Source organism: Pteropus alecto, unplaced genomic scaffold, assembly GCF_000325575.1.
Source record: "Pteropus alecto unplaced genomic scaffold, ASM32557v1 scaffold35, whole genome shotgun sequence".
NCBI classification, from domain to species: domain Eukaryota; kingdom Metazoa; phylum Chordata; class Mammalia; order Chiroptera; family Pteropodidae; genus Pteropus; species Pteropus alecto.
Window position 1 is genome coordinate 11049467 of NW_006437828.1, and position 20988 is coordinate 11070454.

The 20988-nt window shown below is 46.8% G+C and overlaps 2 protein-coding genes across 12 annotated transcripts in view; one reads left to right on the forward strand and one right to left on the reverse strand.

Moving 5' to 3' along the window:
* Window positions 1–20988, reverse strand: part of MCPH1 (microcephalin 1) — a 194589-nt gene that overhangs the window by 91172 nt on the left and 82429 nt on the right. The window contains exon 13 of one of the 11 annotated variants that reach the window (XM_015591823.2): window positions 13948–14004. The exons of the other annotated variants lie outside the window; for them this stretch is intronic. Coding sequence (XP_015447309.1) covers window positions 13963–14004 — 42 coding nt within the window. The 3' untranslated portion in view covers window positions 13948–13962. Of the gene's footprint in view, window positions 1–13947; window positions 14005–20988 lie in introns of those variants that run through there. 11 annotated transcript variants of the gene reach the window in all.
* ANGPT2 (angiopoietin 2) overlaps window positions 1–20988 on the forward strand; it is a 50375-nt gene that overhangs the window by 27381 nt on the left and 2006 nt on the right. The window contains exons 2-8 of the mRNA XM_006914968.2: window positions 319–474; window positions 3548–3669; window positions 7987–8219; window positions 9418–9548; window positions 13923–14024; window positions 14612–14778; window positions 18516–18646. Coding sequence (XP_006915030.1) covers window positions 319–474; window positions 3548–3669; window positions 7987–8219; window positions 9418–9548; window positions 13923–14024; window positions 14612–14778; window positions 18516–18646 — 1042 coding nt within the window. The remainder of the gene's footprint in view (window positions 1–318; window positions 475–3547; window positions 3670–7986; window positions 8220–9417; window positions 9549–13922; window positions 14025–14611; window positions 14779–18515; window positions 18647–20988) is intronic.

Genomic DNA, 20988 nt, shown 5'->3' on the forward strand with positions numbered 1-20988 from the left:
GGCCCGGCAGCACTCCGCATCCTCCTGGCGGCACCCCGCATCCTCCCGCTGCCCGCTATCCGCCCCCCGCGGCCTCAGAGCGCCCCTGCTCCCCGCAGGCCGGGCTTCGAGTCTGTCTTCCGCTCATGATGTTGCTAAGCTGCCAGATCACACTGCACCTTACTGATAGTGATCAAAACAAACAAAAACCAGAAACATTTCCAAATAAGAGCAAGGTCCGGGTCTTGCGGTAGACTTTTTTTAAAGGGAGGGGCAACATTTAGGGATAAGGGTCCCCGCCATCTGACGGCTGTCTTTCCGGTACGTGTCCTTTTCCAGCTGGAGAATTACATCCAGGACAACATGAAGAAGGAGATGGTGGAGATGCAGCAGAACGCGGTGCAGAACCAGACGGCCGTCATGATCGAGATCGGGACGAGCCTGCTCAACCAGACGGCGGCGCAGACTCGGAAGCTGACCGACGTCGAAGCCCAAGTGAGTAACGAAACAGAGCACGGGCCGCCAGGTAAATCCCGCTGCAAAATCATGCTGCACGTTTCCAAGGAAGGAATGGCAAAGAAAGGTCAAGTACAGCAGGAAAAACGGGGTGGACCGATAATTTAAGAACTTGTGGCTAGACAGGAATTTATAATAGGTAAATATATTTTCATTTTTCGTGCTGAGGTTAAATTACATTTAGTCTACTAAGGGCATTCAGATCGTGTTCATCTTATTCACACTTGACGACAAGATAAATGCCCCTCCGCCGCACCGGTATTTTCTAGACTCTGCATTGTCCTTGTCCTTTCTAAGTCCGTAACTTTGTGATGCACGGAGAGGTGGAAAGCACTGGGCAGAGAGCTGGAAACTGTCCTTAAATCTAACTCTTAAGAGAAAACCTGCGTCTCAAAGAGCCGTTAAGACTGTTCACGGCATGAGCTTACACGATCTGGTCTATGACTTTACAGAGAACGAAGCAAACAGAACAGTCGGCGGCGGCAGCTGCAGCACAGAGGGAGCTTAACTATGAGCCAAGAGCCCTGAGTTCCATGACGGTTCTAGTCCCGCCCTTAACTGGGTCAAGGAACCTGAGCAAGGCAGTCAGCTACCCTGGGCCTCAGCAGCTCTGAATGTAAACTCGAGTGGAGGACTGACTGCTAAATTCCCTTTAAGCTTTAAGATTCTATGAGCTACTGGGTAATAGGAAAGAAGACTATGAAATATGAAAACATTAAAAGAATAACTGCGAGACATTAAAACAGCGAAACATTAAAAAATTCATCCAGAGTCTGCTAAATGACACACAACATGTGACCCAAGAAGAACCGTCCAGGTGGAAAAAGCACTGCTGGAGGAATGTACAGGGGTGCTCCAAGTTCGGGCCTCTGCCCTGGGGAATCAGCTCACTGGTCCCTAATCCCGGCTAATAAAGCTCGTATCTTCCTGCTCTGAGATACAAGGAATGCTACAAGGATTAAAAAAAAAAGGTAGATTTAATTGTTAAACAATCCCCACGATGTATTATTCTGATTTGCTACTTCGGTTAAAAACAGACATCAGCCAGAGGTCGGTCAGGGAGACCACAAGCCCTCCGCCTGTGACCACGTCTAGGAGGTCCAGGTGCCGTGTCACGTCTCCCCGAGCACTGCTGGACAAGGCGGCGAAAACAGCAGGGAGGCCCGAGAAGAATAAAAGACCTTTATCTGAGGACAGAATAAGATATCATTTGCTTACCAAATTTTCTCACAGTATTAGAACAGTTTAGGAAAAATATAAATTTTTACACAGTGGATCACAACAAGGTACTGAAAATTGTAATCCCAAGAGGTAATAAATGCTAAAAATGAAAACACATAAAAATTTAAAAGTAAATGTATCGATATATCTGTAGTCAATAACAAAAAATAAATGGGTGATGCTAAAGTCACATCCCCCACCTTTTCATAGTGAAACCGGTGGGCGATCAGGCTCATCCAGAAGATGCTCTGGAAGTACATTTCTTATATTTTCATCACAGTAATAAGAAAAGTATGATGCGTTAAAATGATGGAAACCTTCGCTCCACCCTGTGTAAGTCTTACTCGCATTTAATGAGTTTTGGGTCACATGATTAAAGAAATCTGCTGTGAAACTAGGTATCGCATGATCCAGGAGAAGAGGAAAAAGGAAGATGGCTGAAGAGACAACAGCCTGTCGTGTCCTACTGAACATATTAAAACAGCTGAACCTAAGCGAGGACATCAAGGGATTTTGTTTCTGATCTGCTTCCGGCATTTGCTGAACAGCTACTGTGTTTAATAGGTTTAAATCCAAACATGAAAACTTCTGATCAGAAGCAAGATTCTCCTGGCCTGTCAGAGGCTATTAAACCGAACAACGGTTGGAGGTCAGAGATCAGAGCGTAGAGACAACAGACAACACCGACCCGGAACTGGAGACAGTCACCTGCAGCTGGAGGCCTTTGTGAGGGGCAGGCAATGCAGGTGGCCCTCTGGGTGGTCGGGGTCTGTGCGCCATCCTCCCCGCCTCTCCCCCACTGTGCTCAGGTTAGAGCCTTTGGGAGCTAGAGACTCGGGGTTCCAGCCCCTTTCAGCAATAACCGACAGAGATGTGGGTCAGTCTGTATTCCAGGTGTTAATATTAACCCAGCTGTCGCGCTGGCCAATGCCTTTGTTCATCCACAGAAGTGTGTCCAGGTATGAACGCATCCAGCCACAACAGGCCTCGGCCAAGCCTTTAGTGAATGACATACACCCCGAGCAAACAATGCTTCTTTCAAAGACCCTCACTCCTGGGCAACATTCTGCCTTACACTTACACGTGACATCACATCCTGAATAGCTGTGGCACAGAGGATGTGAGTAATGGATTCTTCCGGGTAAGAGGCCGCCAAACCGAAAGAATTCTTCCTTAAGGTTGCTGGAACACAGCGGGGACAGAGACACTGCACGCGGCCCTCAAAGCCACACCGAGCTCCCATGTGACACTGACGTGTTACTGTTTCCTAATCGGTTGACACGATTTTTTAAAGAAGAGGAATGGGAAAGAAAAAAAAAAAGGCTAAAGTGAATACGAATAGGAAGAGCTAGGCTAAAATGAGCTGTTTAGCATAGAGGCGTGTGACTTGTAACCACGTCGTCTGCTGACACGTGTGAGAATAGGATTTTGTTTTGAGCAGAGGCGAAACCTTTTGTCATTTATCAACAATCTCTGATATGTTGAATATGACCATTTTATACTCCCACTTGTCTCACTGTATGAAACGATATGACAAAACATGGCAAAACAAGAAAAATAACATCATAATACTGGACACAAATACCATTGTCCAGAACTATTAAACACTTTCCAAAATAAAGACGTGGTGAAAAAAAAACATTTAAACACAGTCTGATTTAATCCAGGAAGTCAAGACTTTTCTGATAATGGAAAATATGCCAAAATAAGATACTTGGGTAAATAAACAATACCTTAGTTATGTTTTCCTATAATTTAGATAACTTAATTAAAAGGAAGTTACATCTAATTTTAAAAATGATAAATAGGAATTTTGTTTTGTTACATTTAGGTATTAAATCAGACAACAAGACTTGAACTTCAGCTTCTGGAACATTCCCTTTCTACAAACAAATTGGAAAAACAGATTTTGGATCAGACCAGCGAAATAAACAAATTGCAAGATAAGAACAGGTAATAAAAAGAGCAAAAAAAAAAAAAAATTGTAATCCAGTATTGCACACTTTCTAGATATGAAAGCCGATTTCATGTGACTGTTCGGCATAAGCTGGCTTCCAAGATGACAGGTTTCTCACCGTGTGCTGCACAGGGATCAGGATCTGAGGGGAAGGTGGGGAGGGGGTCTGGAGACTGGCGTGGCATGCAGCTGCTGGCGCGGTCCTGGATTTCGCTTTCGCCCTGTCCCCCTAGAGGTTCTCTTCCCATGGCCCTCCACGCCCGTCTGTGTTATGCACGTTAGTCTATGAGGTACTTGGCCTCGGCGTTTTAACACTCACTCTGCCAAGTTTCTTTTCTCTGGGAACTTAGTGTTTTCTAATGCAAAGCGGTCTACGGCAGGAAAACTACACTTGCATCGTTTCATAATGAAGTACCTATGCCTAAAACGCATGCTAAGTAAAAACAAAAGTTAATATTAAACATGACTGTAACAATATTTAAATAAAATGTAGAAAAATCTCAAGAAAACCAATACAAACACAAGAATTATAGGTGATGGACAGGGATGATTTTCAGAGGTTAATTCCAGCTGAGGACATAAAAAGACGATTGTATTCACATACTTGATTATTTCTAATCGAGACACACACATGATACGGAGAAAGGTTAAACAACAACATACTCTTTCTGTTTCACAATGAAATAATTTCGATTAAATTATTCTTTACTCAACCAAAAATGACTATAAACTTATTGTCTTATCATCATTATTTTCTGCTAATCGAGAACTAAGCCGAAATAATTCTTTCTGCTCTTTGGGTACCAATTTTAACTCATTATTAATTTATGATTTGAAAAAGCAAATGGATTTTTAATCTAAGTATTTTTCTTTCATATTTCAATTTTTCTCTTTTGCAAAGTAATAAATAAATATTGAGACCAATAACTAAGATATGACAATCTCTCTAATGTCATTTTGTCAAAAGGGTCTTATTTAATGGTGCTCTCTTTGACATGCTGCCATCATGTTGGGGACATACGGGACCTGGGTGACAACAACTTTTGTCGCTTGCCAATAATGCCTGTGAGAAACCTAGGAGATGTCTAGTTTGTTGAACATGCTGTAGTAGTGAATACTGTCCACTCTTTAGGTTTCTGATTTAGTATGCCACGATGCTAAAATTCTCAGTTAAGTCAGTCATTTATGTCACCCAAATAATCATCTTTGTAAATATTTGTTAATTCATATTGCCTTTTGCCTAAAAAAGTGTGAATCCTACTCCTGAGTTCAGACACGCTGCTTATACTTTCACTTACCAGAAGCAAACCTATCATACAGTCAGCCTGAACTACTTTAAAATAAAATCAACATTCACTACATTTTTTGACCATCCATGATTTGGTGAAATTTTTTTGTATGCTAAAGCTTTATAATGTACAAAATAGTGGTCCCACGCTGAAGCTTGCTTATTTCTTGATTATTCTTGCTTATATAATCCTTCACATTTTTTCACTTAAATGCTACACATTTTCTCCCAATTTAATCTATGATGACCAATGATATACTTTTCCAATCATTCAAGTCCAGTTTTGTACGACATAAAATTTAAACATCACACTTTCTCCATAAAACCACCTTGTCAAATGTAACCAATCAACTAAAATTTTATGTGATTTTGAACAGTAGCGCTCCAGACCCTGGACTGCAAACATCTAGCTCAGAGCTGTTTTTGAATGAACTGCCATAGTACAGACACTGAAAGATACAACTTTTAACAGCTGCCTTATCATAAAAACCACATGTAGCAAATCCATAACCGCAGGAAGAATCATCTTTATAGCAGCTGCAGAAATCACATTCCCTTTTTTCACAAACAGGAATCAAAATGACAAAAATAAGGTTTTTTCATCAACGACAGTAAATAAATAATAAGAAAATTGTGCTGATGATTCTTCATCTTTCGGTAAATTTGGCAGGCTGTGTTTTCAGGTGCCTCAAGCGTTGACAAGATTAAGATTTCATGTGCAAGAACATCATTGCACAAATATGTGAGTGTGGCGCGCGATTTGACAAATTTTAAATTACCTTCCATTATTCCCTCAAAGTGCAACTGCTTTCTTTATGGAATAGCTTCGAGTGACGTTGAAGCACTTATTAGGGTGACCGTTTTTCTGAAAACTGCCACTACGGCACTTTCAGATTCGCCAGCTGAAGCTGTAAGTTACTATAAATTTTTTATGTTATCACTTTTTTTTCTTCTTTCAGAACAAATAAGTAATTTAGGGACTATCTGTACCAGTTCAGTTAAGCTGTGATCATTGGCATAGTGATGGCTGGTACTGGGAAGTGCTACTATTGTCACTGTCCCGTTCTGAAGAGAGGCAATAAAAACTCAGGGTTCAGCCTTGGTCTTTCCCCGCACTTCTCAACTGGCCGTGAATTGCGTGAATATAAAGTTACAGCATTTATGGTAATGACCAAATCGATCATCCTGTATCAGAAAACCAAGATGCTCATGAGCGAAGCTTCCGACAACGCACGTGCTTCCCGAGGCCCCGCGTCCTTTCCTCTGCCACCTCTCACTGCTGGCCACGGGGTTTGCCACAGTGCGCCAAGTTCCTGCTGCGAATTTACACTCTATTCGTATCTGTTTGTTCCCATTTACATTTGACCCTTGAACAACATGGGGGGTGGGGCGGTTGGGGTGCAAGACCTGCAGTTCAAACCCATATAAATGGACCCAGAGTTCAAACCCATGTTGTTCAAGGCTTAACTGTATTTAGTTTCCTTTCATTAAAGAAATGCTGACTGCAACGCACTCACTTGATCTTACAAGCCAGTCAGGGGTCTCGGTCTACATTTTGCTCCAGAAGTGATCCCCGAGACCCCTTGAGGCTTTACTGGCAGTGCTCGGCGCTCCGTGCCCACTACGGGTGCCACTCTGAGCTGGTGTCATCTGGGAAGTCCTGATTCTGGGCTTACGTCTGTAATACGTGCTTGTATTTAACCTGAAGACGATCTGTTAGATCAGGGGGTGACTGCCCTCTACAGCTATACTTGTAGAGTTTTGGGAGAAATAAGTTGTTTTTTTTTCTTTTTTTTAAATCTCTCTCCCTGAGTGTTCACACATCTTTCTCTGATGCCTCCTCATAAATAAATATTAAAAACAGAACGCAGTTGGGTAACAAACTTCAGCAACATCGTTTTGAAAGCAGTATGGATTAGTGATTTAAAAACATCCGTATGTTTTATGTTGGTTGTTTAAGTCGAGCGTTGTTGGAGAGATTTTAAGGCAAATTGCCTGACGGCCCTAGAAATAATTTTAGGTATGAGACGGAAAAGCTTGATGCATTTATTTTTAGGTTACCTTCTGCTTATGCTAAGTCATCTTGGTATTTACATTAATGAAAATGATTTACAAGTTAAAATATAAGTTAGCTGATATTGAGAAAAATATTCATGACAGTTGAAAACAGATATGGTAAAACTGACGAAAGTCTAATACAAATGTCTGTTATAGTAACTGGTCGTTTATTGACTTGGTACAACAACAATATACTTAACTGTCCTAACTGACTGACAGTGACCAGGGGGCTAGGATAAATTTAAGACCTGCAACTGACTTTCTAAGAATAATTATTAATATTGATTGTGAATGCTTAAAGGTTAGACCTTTCATGGGTAGTCCGTTCCTGGCTGAGTAACGGTGTTTGCAGGGTTAACGATTCAGAAAGTTTTACTGCCCCCAAAAGGCACGACAGGCTTAGATTATCTGAACTAGAAGGGGCCCAGAGATCTAACTGGATGCCTCCATTTTAGACAGAGATTTATTTCTATAGGTAGATTTCACTCAGATATGCACCTGAGACCCTGTGAGTGGACAGCCTGCCCAGGTAACACAGGTCGCCCTGCGAGGAGGTGCCCGGCCGGGGTCCTGCCACTCGCCCGTGTGTGCTCCCGGCACTGAGGACGCCTCTTATGGCCCCCGTTCCTCTCTAGTGAAACCGTGCTCTTCGAACACACCCCACATGGTAACTTCTACTGAGGACTTCGCATTCTCACCGGGGTATTTTCTGCTCATATCTATGTCGCATCTGCGTCACAGCGACCTAGCTAGGCATCTCAGCACGCCTGAGAGCTTCTTCAGGGCTGTGGCAACATCTTTTACTTTATAACTCTTCTACCATCTTAATGGAGTGCCTTGGAGAAGCAGGAATTTAAAAAAACAAAAAACATAAACATTTGTATAAGGGTGATTAGATGTTCGTCAAGCACTTGGCCTTGATGGTGCTCGGAGCTCCCTTCACTAACGAACGACTTCCCTCTCCAAGTTTCCTAGAAAAGAAAGTTCTAGACATGGAAGACAAACACGTCGTTCAACTTCAGTCCATAAAAGAAGAGAAAGACCAGCTGCAGGTGTTGGTCTCCAAGCAAAATTCCATCATTGAAGAACTAGAGAAACAGCTGGTGACCGCCACGGTGAATAACTCCGCCCTGCAGAAGCAGCAGCAGGACCTGATGGAGACCGTCCACAGCCTGCTGACCATGCTTTCCACGTCGAGCTGTGAGTGCTCTGCTCTGCGCAGGCCGTCTGAAGTTCAGTTCTAATCGTCCTCAGTCAGTGGAACTCTCGAAAGTCTAAACACTATCATCTTTCGGAAGGAGGCATTATTTCTCTTACGTTATTTGATATGAAAGCTTTATAGGGTCTCAATATAGAACCGATTAAAAAAGAGGAGGGAGGGGAGGGGAGGGGGATGGTTATACTCATTAATTATTCTGAGGCAAAACACCCCTTAACATACTTTTGATTCATGGGTGTCAAAGAGCCTACTTTGAGTTAATTCCATCAATTACATAGATGAGGCTGGGCAAGTTAATTTCTTAAGTGGGAAAAATTTTGCAAAGATGAAATAATACTTTAAATAGCATAAAACTGGCACTCAAGAAAGTCTGGCTCCCTACTCCGCCACATCCTGAAATATCTTGTGCCTTCTCTACTCTCGTTCTAGCTTTCCACTCTCCTTATACTGGCAGGGAGAAGGGCCGCATCCTCGGGCATTGCTCAGAGATGTGACATACGATCATTGTGGCGTTTTTAGTTAAGGCTTCTCTTAAACAGATTGGGTCTAGTTCTCACTAGGGTTTATCTCATAATGTCCTCTCAGCTTGCAGTCTTTGACCCAGATACACTTTATAGATGGATCGTGCTGAGATATTTGTCATGCCCTAAGATACGGGTTCTCAATCTTGAGTCGTGCAGTTACCCCAACTTTAACAGAAACACTGAAACAAGGAAACAGACCAACACAGTAGCACAATGGTGATGCTAAGTGGCAGGTTTCACACCGGGCTGCCAGTTTGCAATGGGTGCCTTCCAACCAGAGTCTTACTCTTATACTTTAGACAAAGCACATTTTTTTCAGCTTCATAAAAAAGGAAAGATAATCATCTGACATCGTCTGGAGGGACCAAGACGGTGTGGGGTGTCGGCTTTGATGAGCCAAAGTAGAGAAAATCACATAGCCCAGACCCTGGCAGGAGAAAAGAGCCGAGAGAATGGCAGACGGGCTTCCGTCCCCCTGTCCCCCTGTGACACCCACACCACCCAGTCTAGGGACCAACGCGTGGGTAGGTCTCCCGGATGAAATATAGGTAAATACTTCAAATGTAATACAGCTCCCCAAAGGAGCGTATCACAAAATAGTCACCTGTATCTTTTCACGGACGCCACCTCAAAGCTCTCCTATTTCTTTTTGAAGCAGCTAAGCACTCCCTCGCGGCCAAGGACGAGCAGATTGTTTTCAGAGACTGCGCCGAAGCGTTCAAGTCGGGCCTCGCCACCAGCGGCGTCTACACGCTGACCTTCCCCAATTCCACGCAGGAGACCAAGGTGAGACGTCTGTGTCCCCGCTTCGCTCCTGGCGTGGCCGGCAGCCCTCTCCGGCCGGTGGCCCCAAGTGCCACACATCCGCCTGGGCCGCAGGTCCCAGCTCCGTGCAGGGCACAGGTGGCACTTGCCACCTGCCACCAACGTGGGGACGCTGGCCTGCCCACCTGTCCCGCGCTCCTCGCCCTGGGCGCAGTCACACACCGTCGGCTGCCTTGCTTGAAGCGTGAGGTTCATTTCTTAATTTTAAAGAAAGTACCTTCCAGCACCAGAGTTCAAATAACCATACTTTGTCTTTCGATCGTTACTGCAAGTAACCGTGGTCTTCCGTCCCCTCTATAAGGCTTACTCTGCTCACACCTACACCGGGGTGCGACGGGATCGATCACGTTTCCCGTCCATCACGCAGCAGAAACACACGCGCCTGGCAGCAGAGGTTGAATAGAATGAACATTTTACTGCAAGTGGCTCCCCGCCCCCTCCCCCGCCCCGTTGCAAGTATGTGACTGAGACTAGAGGCCCCAGGGCATTGGCAGCTTCACCCACAGTGCCTCGGGCCACCAGTGCAATGCCAGCCTGCTGCAGAAGGCCAGGAGCACCTAGGGCACTATAGAAAGTTCTGACCTTGTCGACTTGCTACAAGGCTGTCAGGGACCCCCAGGAACACTGAGCTGCAGATGAGACAAAAAAAATCACTTCCCCAGAGAATATTTCAATGTGGCTGCTCTTAGAGGTTTGATTAAGGCAGGATGATATTATAAGAGGATCATTATCTAAATATTGTGTGACTGCATATATCGAATGTCTATAAATGTGTTTGCATCTAACTGTAAAAGTAGCTACACACTGAATATAAACACTTATAGAAAAGGCACCTAATACTGTATCAAAATGGAAATTTTAGAGACACCTGGAAGTATGACCACCTTGATTCAGTATGACCTTCAGCACAGCAATGAGGAAACACTAAAAACATAAGCGTTAAGGGTTTAGAGCGTGGGATTTGAAACAGTAACACACAGCTTGATTATGCATTTAAGACAAATGTGTTACTCAAGACAGTACTCTCCAAAAAAATCGAATTCATTCGCGCTGCTTTAAATCAACCTGGAAAACCAGTTAACGTGCCCAGCGCCCTCGCAGTGCATTCGGGCAGAGAAACACCCGGTCTGTCGTAGATGAGGGAGCGATGAACACTCCGGATCCCACGGCCATTCCCCGTGGGCTACGGTCTGCTACCAGACGTCGGTCTCTTCCTGGCGCAGGGACAGTGGGGTCCGGAGTGGCGGGAGGACAGGGGATATGACTGGCGTGTGCCTGCTGCTGATACAAATCCGGGACGATCGCCAGCTGTGCAGTGCCACCCTGCTGCTGTTTAAGTGCTTTTCTGATGTAGCGCGATGTCCCCACCCCAGTGCCCGATATCGACCTAATGGCCCCAGAGAAACGTTCTGCAGGAAGACAGAACAGCACAGGACTCTGGGACGATCTGAGTGTCAGGTCGGGGCTGGAGCCGTTAGGATTTACATTGCTTTTCAACATCTGCAGTGAAAATGATCCACGCCCCCCGCAGAGAACAGCGTCTCTCTGACTCGAGTTTCTCATCTCTGAATAAACGGTCCAGGTCGAGGCGCGCCCAGCTCTTCTTCCAGACTTGAGACTCCGTAATTCACAGTCGGACCCGGGGGGAGGAAGGTGAAATGCTCGCTCTGCCAGTTATGCCTCTGAGCAAGTCATCTGACCTGTGTGTGCCCTCAGTTTCCTAATCTGTGACGTGGCTTAACAGCCCTACTCTCACAGAGCAGACTCGAGGTGACAATGGACAGGACCTAGTACTTAGCACCCATTCGATAAACGGGAGTTGTCACTGTGACTGCCCATTGCCCTGTTTCATCTAATTCAGGAAAAGCACACTTAACAGATCTTCTCCCAAAGGGCCTAAATATATCAACTTTAGTTTTGAAAACTTCATAGGGTTTTTGTACAAGGCAGACACTGCAAGGTGGCATTCACGGGACGCGCTCGTGAGGTCCCTGCTAGTTAGAGACGTAAGTCCCCTTCCTTCCCTCGTTTCACGGGATACCTCTTTCCTCATGTTCGTGTTTGTCTTTGCTGTTTAATCGGTCATTCTCTGAAGTCTCAGAGCTGAAGCATAGCCTTTAGGTCAAGCGTTACTTGCTGGGAGACATCAAGCCGTAGCCAAGAGAGCAGGCCGCTGACCCGCGCGATGGCACGCCAGTCCCAAGGCCCGACGGCCCTCAGCACCGCTGCGACCTGAGTGGGGAGGGCTACGGCGTTTTCTGAGGATATTGGCTTTTCTGATTCTGCTGTCGTCGGCTGCATCGTTTTCTCTCAGTACTTCTGGCTATGGGGATAACTCGATTTGAACTCTCTCTGAACGTTTCGGCACCCGATTAACCATACTATTTCGGTTTTCATAAACTCTCCCCCTCTCTCCCTCTTTTTAAAATCTGGACAAAGTAACATTAAGAAAATGTTCTCATAACCTCGTCATTGCTCCTCATGGGGTTAGAGAATGGTATGGGTCCAGCCATTTACACACTAGCAGTGAACCTCAGCCATTCGGAGTCTGGACTCTGATCTAAACACCAGTGACTTCATAACGGTGATTTTGACATTAAAGAATCACATGTCCTTGGAGCAAGGACAGGCTCACTGAGGACCAGATCAGTTCTGCCCACCCGCTGGGATGCCATTTAGGATCCGGGGGAATTAAGCTCTCATACAAACACGGCTTCCCAGACCAATGCAGCTTATTCAGCTAGTTTACCAAATGGGTTTTTAAAAGGACATGATGGACGTGAGCCATGCTGACCACTTCGTGGACCACAGGCAAATGAGGAAAGTATTATTTGTGAACTGATTTCAACTTGGAGCCGTGTTGAGGGACTTCTGGCCTAGTAATAGAAGCGCTGGGTTTCTCTGTTCTTGGCAGCAGAGCGTGGTAGAAAAACATTACAGAATTAGGGATTAAAGAGAGCTTATTCAAATCCTATATTCCACTTAGTAGCTGAATGACAGATCAAATTAATCTAACTTTACTAAATCTCTCCTTTCAAAAGTGCGGAATTACGTATCACCGCGGAGCGGCCGGGAGGTTGGATAATGCACGCGCCGGGCCCAGCACGGTGCCCGTTCACGACGGTGGTGGTGCTGTCGCTGGGGGACGGTGACGGGTCACCTGACGCGGATCAACTTTACATGTCCGATTAATTTTAAAGGGGGAAAGTAGTTTATTAACGAATGTAATTTTCTGTAATGGATCTTGTGTTCCCAAACGCGAGGACCCTGGGGGCGGGGGGAGGCATGGCCAGGTGGCCCATGCTGGGGGAGCCCTGGGTGGAGGAGGGGGTCCGCCCGCGAGCGCCTGAACGGACGAGCAGCCCGTCCTCCGGCTTCTTAACGCTCGTTCTCCAGGGTTTTAACTCAAGTGCGGAGCGGTTCGCGGTTAAACTCACTCTGCCAGAATGTTCTCCGTGACTCCCGAAAAGACCATGGACAAGAACAAAGGAAGACTATTTCTAATTGGTTCTGAACCTTGACGTTCACAGTCACTGCCTTCTACGCTGCAGGGAAATTCATCTTAACTTCCTGGAAAACATTTTCGTTCTACTATAATCTCGTTATTTACAACTATTTATGTAATCTTATTTTCAGGGGTTTTTAATTTCATAATAAACCTCCAGCAGAGTTGAAATTGAGCGTGCATGCTCTTAGTCCAAGAAAGAATTCCGTGTTCCTGAACAAAGTTTAAACGCAAAGTTTAAAGCCAGCTCGACGGCAGAATAGGAGCTGGGAGAGAAGCAGCGCGGGGTGCGCGGGGCCCCGGGGCCCCTGTGCTGAGGGCTGAGCCGGGAAACCGGGCCGGGGCCGCACAGGGAGGGCCGCCTGACAGCCCCACGGCATGGCACGGCACGCCACGGCAGGAGTCTGGACGCCCCACGGGAGTGTCCCTTTTACATAGCTGCCCGCAGGGTCGACAGGGACGGGTGACTGGCACACGTGTGTGCAGGGCTGTGAACGCGGGTCGATGGACTCTGTGGGGTGGGGAGGAGCGGTCTGGGGTCCGCCTGCCGAGCCGTGTCCTTCCCACTGAACCTCCGAGGAGCGGCGTCTTTGGCTCAGCCACGGGGGTGGGGCTTTAGCCTAGAACAGATGACGACGACGAGCAAGTCGCACTTTCCTCAAGACGTCGTGTTACGTGCCTGTTCATTTTTCATCATTTTCAGTTCATGGCTTTCCGTCGATTTAAAACCATCTGTTTCTCGGAAGACCCTGGGGGCGCACGCCCCGCCTTCACCTTGCTTTTCCCACTGGGACGCGAGGCAGCAGTAACCGTGCGCTTCTCTCCGGCAGGCTTACTGCGACATGGAAACTGCTGGAGGCGGGTGGACAGTCATCCAGCGACGTGGAGATGGCAGTGTTGATTTTCAGAAGACTTGGAAAGAATATAAAGTGGTATGAATATTCATTCAACCATCTTAAAGTAATTTTCTTTGTGAAAAGTATCTTTCGAGATCTGCAGAACCTTCGCTTAAAATCCCAAACTAACCAGTGACTTAGGACTTTTCTCTTGTAACCGAAGGGTTCTTTTGAACGGCTGTTTCAGTCTCTCCACTACAGAACAGTCCGGTCCATGTAATGTCAACCGCACATCAAAGCCGAAGTGGGCGCCGGGCTGACCTTTAACGGTGGCGGGTCTGGCAGCTGATGGCGAGCTGGCTGCTCCGTAGCGCTTCGCACGTCTATAAGCTTGGCCGTCTGTGCTGGTGTTTCTGTTCACAGTTCCCCAAGTCGTTCTCATTATTGTAACATTAATTTTCTTCCAGTAGCAGCTTACTTCTTAAAATTGACCTTTTAAAGCTCTACTTTCTCATACGGAAGACCGCCCCCCCCCCAACTCCGCCATTTTTACAGTAAGGGAAGGAATTTCTGCTGAATTTTTGATAGCCATTCCATTCTAAATTGATGGGGATTATTGATTTCAAATACACGAAGAAAAAAAAAATAAATGCAATAACTGAACTTTACAACTTGGCTTGCAGGGGTTTGGGAACCCTTCTGGTGAATACTGGCTGGGAAATGAGTTTGTTTCCCAAGTGACTAATCAGAAACGCTACATGCTCAAAATACGGCTCACGGACTGGGAAGGGAACGAGGCTCACTCGCTGTATGAGCACTTCTCTCTCTCCGGTGAAGAACTCAACTACAGGTAAGGAGACATCGTGTGAGTGACAAAAGTTAAAGCACGTTTTGGGTGATTGTTCCACAAAGAGAGAACCCCACTGTATTAAGCACTCTTAGACTGCCTTAAATGGAAAAAATGTCCTGTTGAAGTCTTAAGAGTTCTTTGCTGACTTCAGGTAAGTTTCTCTAGTTTTAAAGTTCTGACTTTGGTTTTCACAATACGAGACGCTTCACGAGAACAGTGTTTTGTCTGTTGTGTTTGCTCTTTATCCTCGAAGCACAGATGGACCCTGCCTGGCAGGTAAGGGGCATTTGACAACTACTTGCGGAATGCGTGGGTGCCGTGTCCCTACTTAAGACGTCAGGACAGTATCATCACAGATGGATACACTGTTTCCTTCCACAAAGTTTAAAAGTCAAATTTTTATGTTTGCCGTTTAGACACATTCAGTTGTTATGTTTTTTCCCAAAGTCAGGGTGTGCTGCCGGGTTTCGAGGTGCCAGAATTGGGGGAGAGGGGGTGGCTGGTCAGTTGATGCCTCTGCCCCCTGCTATGGAAAGAACTGGCTCTCCGCTTCCTTAGCACGCACCCCCGCCCCCACCCCCTGGCAGCACCAATGGTGGCCGCTCCGAGGAAAGCACAGGCAGTGACCCTGGCCCAGAGTGACTTCCTGGCTCCCACACGCCACGAGACAGCAGCAACGGGACCGAGAGACCAGGACCCTGATGCCCCAGCACCATCAGGCACGTACAGAGAGGCACGAGTGTGTGCTGTTATCTAGAGAGGAACCCCGAAGTGCCCGTGTGACGGGGAGGAGCGAGGTGGGAGATGCTGTGCCGGCTGGCCCCACGGGAACGGGCCCCACGGGGCACGGTGGCACGGCTCAGGCGCCGACATGGCCGGCGGGGGTCTACGGAGCACAGACTGGCGGTGAGTGCAGAAAGGCCCACCCTGACGTCAGAAACACAGATGAGGCGCCATTGGCCTACGGCCCCATCTCAACCTCACGAGCGCCCAGCTCAGACCCTCTGCTCAACAGGAATTCCAAGATCTGAATAGTTTGAGATCTAAATGCAATCTCAAGGTCCTTGAGCTGGTTCCTTGGGGAGGGTCACGATGGACAGTACAGAGAAAGGGGCTGGCAGTCGGCTGGCCTGGGCAAGTACCTGAAAACCGGATGATGTCCAGTGCATCCTGTTTTGTAAACAAACAGTGGATCGAAATTCAGAAGCACGTTTTGAAAACAGATAACGTACAGTAAACACTAACAGGGCTTCTAACAAGTCAGAGATATAGTCCGTAAGTCCTCGTCACAGACAGAGCAGAGCCCTCCCAGAGAGGCTGCAAGGCAGATGAGGGAAACAGAGGTGTCGGGGCCCCACTGCAGCTCCAAAAGGACCCCAGAGGGATCAAAACTTCAATGAAGTTTCAGACACAAGTGGCTGGTCATTGTTTTACCTCCAAGCTAAATATTTTTCCAACTGGCAACAGTTATGAATCTACAACAGAGGAATTTTAGAAAAAAAAGGAAAAAAGAAATACAAAAATTAAGGATTAGACTGTTTATATAAGAAGATTTTACAAAATGGGTCATTACCCTTGTATGCTGACATTATAAAAATATTTTAATCTGAGATGGTTCTTAACAGATATTTCTTTCGAAATGTAATCATTCTTTGGATGTGCCATTTTAAAAAAGTACACATTCGTTTAAAGCTCAGTTTAATTTACTTGGCAGTATAAGACAGATATTACACTGAAAAAAAAATTATTATCCTAATAAAACATATCAATGTGATAAGAGGGCTATTATGTGACTAAGACTTGGAATAACTACAGATGCTTCAGAATATCAACCGTATATAGCAGCTCAGTTGTTTTATCCTAAAGAAATGTTCCCCAAATGTTGGAAACCTGGAAAATACACGTTACAAGGAATCGGTAGAATGTGGTTCTTTTTACTAAAACTAAAAACTATTTGTACCTTAAACCTTAAAAATCGGTCACTTTTCACGAACGTTCTGGCAGTTCTATGCAAACACTGAGATTTAATCATTAAACGTTGTCATCACCTCTGCCTCCACTGCTGTTCCTCAAAGGCAACTGATACCAAATGACAGCAGTTGCAAGAATACTTGAATTTTAAAAGAAAGCAACTTTCAATACAATAGAAGGATCGAAAAGCACACACCTCTAGCAGACGGCTGTTCCGCTCGCCTGCGGGGAAATCTAAGGAGTCCCCGAGAACTGAGTTCCCTCAAAGGAGACGGGAGAGGGAAAAGGACAAGGAGGGGAAGCATGTGCGGTGGCGCCACCTGTGACGGCTGAGGAGAGCCTGGAAGAAAGCCCGTGCCTTTCAAGCTCCCAGTGGCGACGAGCAGTGCTTACGCACACGCTTCGCAGCGGGCACTTAGGGCCGTGCTGGGGGCTGGGGTAGGCTCCAAGCAGGAGGATAACACAGAAAGGGAGAAATTCACTCAATGCCTCATGATGAACTTTCTAGAGCTGTAACATTAAAAACCGTTTGAAGTCTAATCCATCCGCACGGAAGTGACTTAGGACCGGTGCTTTATGGAACCGCATCTCACGTGCTCCGTGGCCAGCTCTCGCATCCACTTCTCAGTAACCCGTCACTGTCGCCGGGGGACGCTGTGCGCCAGGCTTGGTACCCCGACTGCGCAGCGAGACGCATCCCGGCCGACCCGGGCTCGGCCAGGTGCACGATGTGACTTTGGATGAGCAACTCTGTCTGAACCTCAACCATTTCACATGTGAAAACGAGGGTAACGCCTGCCTCTCGGGCTGGTGAGGGCTGAATCCCACACCCGTCAGAGGGCCTGGCAGAGTGAGTGCCCTGGGAACCAGCTCCTCCCCTCCCCGCCCTCGGTTCCAACGTGAATTCTCGGGGACTGCATTCTTCCCAAGGTAGGGGCCAGCAACTGTGAGCAGGTGTTCCAGAGAGGAGCATCGTTCTGGGCGGCTGAAAGTACTGTTCTCCCTCGGACACTGCAGGGCCCCCAGGATGGGATGTCTCGATGTCCATGCACCGACACTGTGGTGTCACGTTCTGCACGGCCGCACGGCATCACATGAAGCCCTGCTCTCAGCCACACGGGGCCCACCTGCCTGCCAGCGGGCTCTCTCGCATACCTTCGCCTTGCCTTCCTCGCTGGCACACGGTCACGGGTGCAAGCCGGACTTCTAAACGTGTGGGCCACTGTCCAGTGTCTAACTTAATAGTACGTTTACTCCTTTCCCAGTGTCTAGCGGGTTTACTGCCATGTGGCAGAGACAAGGCAAAGCAGCCGTTCTGTGGATTTCTGCTCCGAATCCAGCAATCCTTCCTCGCTGCCCGCCGGCCTGCTCGCCCCCACCACGGAAAGAACGTTTGGCATCTCAAGATGCTCATTTCCATGGGGACGGTGCCTGCGGACCTGGGGAGAGGCTCCCCGCATGCTATTTCCCCTTGTCTGTTTATCTGAAAGCGGCAGGAAAATAAACTATAGGCCCAAAGTCCCCGCTGAAGCGTGTGCGAGTGATCCGCGCCGAAGGTCTCGTGGAAACCTTCCTCTCTGCCCAGGGTCTGATGATAAGCTGGTTCCTGTTTATAGCAGTGCACAACTGTTTTGTCCAGAGCATACACACCACTGTGCTAATTTTCTGTAGAATGGAATCCTTCATTGTGAAAAATTTTCCACTACGGCAAATCAATAGCCTGAGACAATTAACACTCTTTTTCTCCCCCCTCTGCATGTTTACAGGATTCACCTTAAAGGACTTACAGGGACAGCCGGCAAAATAAGCAGCATAAGCCAACCAGGAAATGATTTTAGCACAAAGGATGCAGACAACGACAAATGCATTTGCAAGTGCTCGCAAATGCTCACAGGAGGTGAGACGACTCTCTCTTCCTGTTTATATTGGCGAGGAAGAATCTGATAGAGTGAAAGGCTGGCTATTTGGGCTTCTGCCTGCGATGGGTGACAGTGTCCACACTTCATAAATAGACATGCTTGCTCGGTAGAGTGAGATTTGTTTTTCACTTTTTCAGGCTGTTGAGTTCTAAGCAGGAAAAAAAAAGGAATTGTCAGCAGGCCAGCTGTGTCTCTTCGGGGCCTGCCCCTGGCAGGAAGGGGGCATGTGACATTCAGCAAGCCCTCGAATTTGTGCTCGCTATCAGATGTCAGACGAGGCTAAACTTCATTTTGCTTTAGTAAAAAGGCTAAATATTCCAAATGTCAACCAAAACAGTGATGTAGATCCCTTACTACAGAAATGTTTCCAATTAATAATTTATTACTAAACAAGGAACTTTCAGTCACCTTTTTTGAGGGGTCCACTTATAGCAAATTAAAAGACGTAGAAACTAGTTAAATAGCCTCTTTGGTGCTCCAATTAAAATGAATGACTGTCCGCTTTAAATCACGGCCTTTATTTTCAGGCTCTTCTTGTTTTTTGCCTTTCATGTCAGACGGCTTTTTTTAAAAAAGGAAACATGCCCAGGAGCCATGCCCGTTGCCACCGCCCCTCGAAGTGGCGAGATGGCTCTGCAGTGTAGGAACCAGCTGCTAAGAAACGCTTTCTGGTTCCTAAAAGCTTAAACATGAAACAGCTGGACCCAGTTAACGGTACCTGAGACGAAAATACATCTGAGAAACACTGTCTAGTTAGTTCTTAAAATCACCGAAAGATTTAGAACAGAAATGAGAGCTCTGCCAGCGGCACGGTGACCGCGAAGGCACGTGGGCAGCTGGCAGGCTCATCAGTGCAGGCCGCTGGCGGGACTGCTGGACAGTCATTCATTACACACCCAGGACACCCTCAATAAGGGCCGGGGCAGTCAATACTTTATAAACAAAAGGTACTGCAAAACCACGGAAAACACCCAAGCTTATCACGTGTTTGCACTTCAGTTAAGAATTGTTTACAGTCAGAAGGATTTATTTATGAAAATAATTTGAAATTCAGAAACTTTCATGTCCTTAAATTAATACTGAGAGAATTAGGCTCTGTTACAAAAATCAATCCTTTGGTTCCTTAGATAATACATTTATATGTAAAAACATAAGTTTGCAACACAGGTCTTCCTTATTAGACATAATCATTCGGTAATTATTTCAACGGGAGAAAGCTAGTACATCGATGTGGAGAGCTGCCCCGTCGCCCTCGTCCTGCCATGATAATCCTTTCTAAAGCAAACAAAAAGGGGGAAAGGCGAGGGGCGAGGGGACCGAATGTTTCCAGCCCTTCTTTCCGGCCTGTCAGTCCCATACTGAGCCCAGCTGTTCGCTCGCGAGAACAGAGGCACGTTAATAACCGGGGGGACGACACGTTCATTTACTCGAATCAAGACTCAGGGCTGAGAGTGGAGGTGGACAGGGGCTGGGGAGGACCGCGGCCACCGGGACAGGCGGTCCCCTCCCGCGTGGGGGGCTCGGCCTCCGACGCAGGGTCTGGCCACGGATCAGCTGGCCTCATGGCCAGCTAGATGTCTGCAGGACAGTGAGTTCTACCGCGAAGTCAGGACTGGCTCCAGAATGGACAGATCTACAAATCTGGAACGTTCCTGAATATTTGAAGGATCCTGAATATTTGAAGGATTCTGAATAAAACACACAAACGTCTTACCAAATTGACATTCATCTGAATCAACTCAGGTCATGGAGCTGTGACCATGAGGAAAAAATTCAGGCACTTGGATGAAATAACTAGTGACCGCAGTGCACTGGATAATGTAACACAACATCGTATAAACGTAGCATCAGAGTATTTTCTAAAGAAATATAACGTCCAAAGACAATTAGGGCCACTCCCCCAGTACCTGGCCAAGCTAATCACGAGTGAGGTTCATTCACACTATTTATTTATTACATACGAGATATCAATAATCAGTCTGCGGCCGTTTTCTGTATTTTAAAGTTTTATGTAAATGGCAGCACACTGTGCATGTCCTTCCCCACACGATGTTTTCAGATTTATTCAGCTCACTCCATGTGGATGGAAGCCAAGCCCCTACTGCAGACCCAGGCGTCGGGCGGGCTCCTGCCTGGGCCAAGGCCCCAGGGCCCCAGGCCTCGCCATCAGGTGGGACAAGGACGTGCCCCCACCCCGTGTGCCATGCCACAAGCCCCTCCCTCTGTCCCCCGGCTGCACCTTGGTGACAGCACCACTATAGCTCTGAATGTCCGTTCTGGGTCTGGGGCTTCAAGATTCCCTTTTTATCTGGCTCCACTG